The sequence below is a fragment of the Vipera ursinii genome (genome assembly GCF_947247035.1).
Source record: "Vipera ursinii genome assembly, chromosome: 6".
NCBI lineage: Eukaryota > Metazoa > Chordata > Lepidosauria > Squamata > Viperidae > Vipera > Vipera ursinii.
Window position 1 is genome coordinate 2,622,053 of NC_139515.1, and position 5,536 is coordinate 2,627,588.

At 44.8% G+C, this 5,536-nt stretch overlaps 1 protein-coding gene across 1 annotated transcript; it reads right to left on the reverse strand.

The window, feature by feature from the left end:
* Positions 1–1,403: 1,403 nt before the first annotated feature.
* FGF23 (fibroblast growth factor 23) lies at positions 1,404–5,274 on the reverse strand (the record flags this gene model as incomplete). The annotated part of the gene is made up of 3 exons (XM_083366611.1): positions 4,691–5,274; positions 2,477–2,580; positions 1,404–1,811 (listed from the first exon to the last, which is right to left on the reverse strand). Exons 1-3 carry the CDS (start codon positions 4,899–4,901, stop codon positions 1,404–1,406), a joined length of 723 nt encoding a protein of 240 aa, XP_083222737.1. The 5' UTR covers positions 4,902–5,274.
* Between the last annotated feature and the right edge of the window lie 262 nt (positions 5,275–5,536).

Genomic DNA, 5,536 nt, shown 5'->3' on the forward strand with positions numbered 1-5,536 from the left:
TCTGCCCGTTTCCCTCCACCTGGTTGTAGATAACCCATACCAAGACAGGATTTAACCTTTCCTGTGCAAAGCCTACCTTTGGCTGACAGGTTGTTAGGATGGGGCGGTATCCTGAATAAAGCTAAGGCTAGTCATGAGGGAATCCTGCTGAGATCCGAAAGAAGAAACTCATGGAGATGGTCCTGGCTAAATTGGACCCCTTTTACTTTTTTTGAGGTATTGTGAGATAGTAGCTTGAAACTCATCAAGGAGAGAAGCAACCTAGAACTAAGGAGAAACTTCCTGACAGTGAGGACAATTAACCAGTGGGACAACCTGCCTCCAGAAGCAGTGAATGCTCCAAGACTGGAAGTTTTTAAGAAGAGACTGGCCAGCCATTTGTCTGAAATGGTCTAGGGTTTCCTGCCTGATCAGGGGGTTGGACTACAAGACCCCCAAGGTCCCTTCCAGTTCTGTTATTCTATTAGGTCATGTCAGGAGCTGTTTTGGTTTGGTCCTCCCTAACAGTCCTAGTTTATCATGTGTTCCCTTGGGAAAATTAATTGCTCACCTCTCTAATAACGAAGATGATTAAAGGCCTGGAGACTAAAACATAGGAAGAACGGCTGCAGGACTTGGGTTTGGCTAGTCTAAAGAAAAGAAGAAACAGGGGTGACATGATAGCAGTTTTCCAGTACTTGAGGAGCTGCCACGGAGAAGAAGGGGTCAAGCTATTCTCCAAAGCAACAGAAGGCAGGACAAGAAACAACAGTTGGAAACTGATCAAAGAGAGAAGCAACCTGGAATTAAGGAGAAACTTCCTAACAGTGAGGACAATTTACCACTGGATCAGCTTTGCCTTCCGAAATCTTGGGTGCTCCATCACTGGAGGCTTTTAAGAAGAGACTGGACAGCCAGTTGTCTGAGATGGTATAGGTTCTCCTGCTTGAGCAGGGGGCTGGACTAGAAAGCCTCATAGGTCCCTTCAAGATCTATTCTATTCTAATAGAGATCCTTTTTTTTCTCCTTCTGCCCCTGCTGATCCAGAAGTTTTGGACCATCTCCTTAAAATGGAGCCCCATCAAGGCAAAGTTTCCACTGATAAAACGGGGACAACCTTACAATCTCGGCCAGTCAGCTGTGGGTGCACCGCGACACGACAAGACTCTTATATACCGTCCAGCGTTGCAGTTACGAAGCTTCCACGTTGCGACGTAGATAGAGCCAAAGACACATAAATTCCCTACGTCACCCACGCTCCAGCTTTGTTAGCAAGGACCAGTTCCGGGACCAGGAAAACGCGTACCCAGTATCACCCCTCTTTCTGAACAATTCCTCTGGTGGGGGGTGGAGGGAAAAAAAAGGAATGTAGCTTCCTTTGACGATTCGGGAGAGGGTCCGATTCCCCTACGTCGTCCTCGGGTTCAAGAATCCGTGCGAGGGCTAGAAAACCTTCTGCTGAGCGTGGCCCCGTTGGGGTCCCTCTCTTCGGAATTGGAGCTGGTCAAGCAGGGGTGGAGTTCCCCCTCGGGACCTGCTTCGGGCACTTTTCCAGTGGTCAAGATGCCCCCGCACAGCTGGACCTCCTCATCCCAGGCCTCCTCGTCCCAGGCCTCCTCTTGGTGAGGCCTAGGCGCGTTGAACTGGACCAAGGGGATTTCGTTCCTTCTGGTTAAAAACTGCGAATAAGCCGGGGGGTTCATACTGGGAAAGAAGGATCGCTTCACTTTTCCAAGGCTGACCAGGTGCTTGTGCTTGGGGGACTGGTAAACATCGTAGCCGTTCTCCAGCATCAGGTGTTTAAAAAGGCAGTCCTCGTTGCTGAAGAAACTCTATAAAGAGAAACAAGCACACAACATGTCAGGGCAGAGGGGACCGAAAAAAAACAAACCCCAACAGCCACGCCTATCAAGAAGAACAGAGTAGAGCGGAGCAGAGCGGAACGGAACAGAACAGAGTAGAAATTACGAGAAAGAATGCATATATTTAATATCAGCATGTATTGACGGCAGCAAGGATTGTATTCGCTCAAGGTTGGAAAAATGAAGGATTACCAAGGGAGGAAGAGTTAAATTAAAATAAAAAAATAAAAATCTAGATTGTGCAGAAATGGGCAGGTTGACATTGAAAATGAAAGAGACAGAAGACTCGGTATACTTCAGAAGAGGGGTCTTCAAACCTGGCCCTTTTATGACTTGTGGACTTCAACTCCCAGAATTCCTCAGCCAGAGTGCTTGGAAGTTGTAGTCCACAAGTCATAAAAGGGCTTGAAGATCCCTTGACTTGTGGACTTCAACTCCCAGAATTCCTCAGCCAGGCATGCTGGCTGAGGAATTCTGGGACTTGAAGTCCACAAGTCATAAAAGGGCCAAGTTTGAAGACCCCTGCTTTAGAATATGGAATACTTTTTATCAATATCTAGAAAAACGAGGTACTTAACACCTTTGCTGCCCTAGGAAAGGGGCCAAATAATCTGGCCCACATAATTAGGACTTACCGATCCGAAGAGATTTCCTTTCACGTCCATACAAAGGAAAAGTCCGCTCTTAGCACCGCTGATCACAACATAGCCTGCCCCTTCAGATTTGATTATCAAAGCACCTGGAAGTGAACGGGTTAAATATTAGGAGACTTCTCCATCCATCTCTTAAGCCAGAAAGGGCAACCTCACATATTGGAATACTATTATCGGATGCCTTCCCAAATTCCCAAAGAGTTGGAGCGACTGGATTTTGCTGAGCATTTGCTGCCTGGCTGCCCTTCTTTTTTTTTTTTTTAATTGAAAAGTTTTACAATACAGTTTTCCTTTAAAGAACCCCCCCTTCCCCCACCCTCCTCCCCCCCCCTACCTCCCCCCCCTCCCCCCCTCCCTCCTCGCCCCCCTGATGCCACGCGGAGTTCACAACAAATATCTTTTCTTTGCACCCTAGGAGAGAAACATCGGCTGCCATCCAGGATCGAAACTCTCAACTTTCCGAGTCAGAAAGAGATGTAGCACTTTCTTTTTTCAGTCGGATTTCGGAAGCAACATTATTGGTGTATGTAATTTGTTTTTGTGTTTTTTCCCCCCCTGAGATAAAATTATGACAAGGTAGGATAAAATAATTACATGTGCAAAGTTAGGTAAACTGTAGCACAATACAGGAAGACCCAAAAGAAGAAAATGGGCAGAGACACGGAACCCATATTCCTGCTGAAGCCAGCTACTTCCATACGATAAGCAAGGTGGTCCTTGCTAACAAAGAACTAAGGAGAAACTTCCTGACTGTTAGCACAATTCACCAGTGGAATGACTTGCCTCCAGAGGTTGTGGGTGCTCCAACACTGGAGGCTTTTAAGAAGAGATTGGACAACCATTTCTCTGAATTGGTACAGGATTTCCTGCCTGAACAGGGGCCTCGACTAGAAGACCTCCAAGGTCCCTTCCAACTCTGTTATTCTATTCTATTCTATTCTATTCTATTCTATTCTATTCTATTCTATTCTATTCTATCCTATCCTATCCTATCCTATCCTATCCTATCCTATCCTATCCTATCCTATCCTATCCTCTGTTCCATCCTCTATTCTATTCTGTTCTGTTCTGTTCTGTTCTAATTCTATTCCATTCTATTCTCATTCTTCTATTCTATTCTATTCTATTCTATTCTATTCTATTCTATTCTATTCTATTCTATTCTATTCTATTCTATTCTATTCTATTCTATTCTACTCTACTCTACTCTACTCTACTCTACTCTATTCTATTCTATATTCTGTTCTATATCCTATCCTATCCTATTTGATCTGATTCGATATGATTCTACAATCTTTCTATTCTATTCTATTCTATTCTATTCTATTCTATTCTATTCTATTCTATTCTATTCTATTCTATTCCTATATTCTATTCTATTCTATTCTATTCTATTCTATTCTATTCTATTCTATTCTATTCTATTCTATTCTATTCTATTCTATTCTATTCTATTCTATTCTATTCTATTCTATTCTGTATTTTCTATTCTATTCTATTCATTCCATATTTTCTATTCTATTCTATTCTATTCTATTCTATTCTATTCTATTCTACTCTACTCTACTCTAGTCTAGTCTATATTCTGTTCTATATCCTACCCTATCCTATTTGATCTGATTCGATATGATTCTACAATCTTTCTATTCTATTCTATTCTATTCTATTCCTATATTCTATTCTATTCTATTCTATTCTATTCTATTCTATTCTATTCTATTCTATTCTATTCTATTCTATTCTATTCTATTCTATTCTACTCTACTCTACTCTACTCTATTCTATATTCTGTTCTATATCCTATCCTATCCTATTTGATCTGATTCGATATGATTCTACAATCTTTCTATTCTATTCTATTCCTATTTTCTATTCTATTCTATTCTATTCTATTCTATTCTATTCTATTCTATTCTATTCTATTCTATTCTATTCTATTCTATTCTATTTTTCTACTCTACTCTACTCTACTCTACTCTACTCTACTCTTCTCTACTCTACTCTACTCTACTCTACTCTACTCTATATTTCTATTCTGCTCAACTCTACTCTACCCTACCCTACCCTACCCTACCCTACCCTACCCTACCCTACCCTACCCTACTCTACTCTACTCTACTCTTATGGAATTCCTAGCACTCCGGAATTCCCATCCCTCCCGCCCCAGCCGGCCAGGCAGCTCCGCCGGGGACTTACTGTCCACGGTCTGGTCGGGGCTGCCGTCCACGCGTCCGTCGGGATGGATCTGCAGGTGGGAGCTCCTCCTGGCGCTGGAGGTGTACAGGTGGACCAGCTCGTCGGGGGAGCTCCAGAAGGGCGAGGCGGCGGCGGGGGCCGAGGCGCAGGCGACCAGCGGCAGCAGCAGCCTCAGGACTCGGTGAAGCGCCGGAGCCGGGACGGGGCGCATGGTGCGGGCTGGGCTGGGCTGGGCTGCGAGGCTGCGGGAGCTGGAAGCCGGTCCGGGTCCTCTCCTGGGCTGAGCGCTCGCCTCTGCTGGGTGCCCGGGCCCTCCGGCCGCGCCTTTATGCAGGGCGGCTGGGGGGGGGCGGAACGCGAAGAAGGGGGGCGGGAGGATGGAAGAGACACCCCTTGGCTTTTTCCTTTTTCCTTTTTTTTTTTTAGCAGAGGCAATATTTTAGGAGCGCCCCCAGACCTCAGGAAGAAGGGGAGCGGCAGTTCTCAGTAACTTTTTCCCAAGTAAGCTGTTTTTTGGGGTGGTGGGGGGGTGGAGGGGTGTCCCTGATTAAACTTTGCCTGGTTATCTGAAAAGGAGGGCAGGATGCGGGGGGGGGGGTGTCTCCCCGTTTTTCGGTCGTCCGTGATTTTTGTCACTTAAGTCACATTCTTGTGCCTCCATCTCTAACGTCTTCAAAAAGTTTTTGAAACTTTTCAAACTGTTCCAGGTAGCCTTTTGCAGCCTCTGAATGGACCGAAGCAGAGACGTCTTCAGGTTTTTGAGTCAGAGATGGACTAGACTAGAAGACTTGCAAGGTCTCATTCTATTCTATTCTATTCTATTCTATTCTATTCTATTCTATTCTA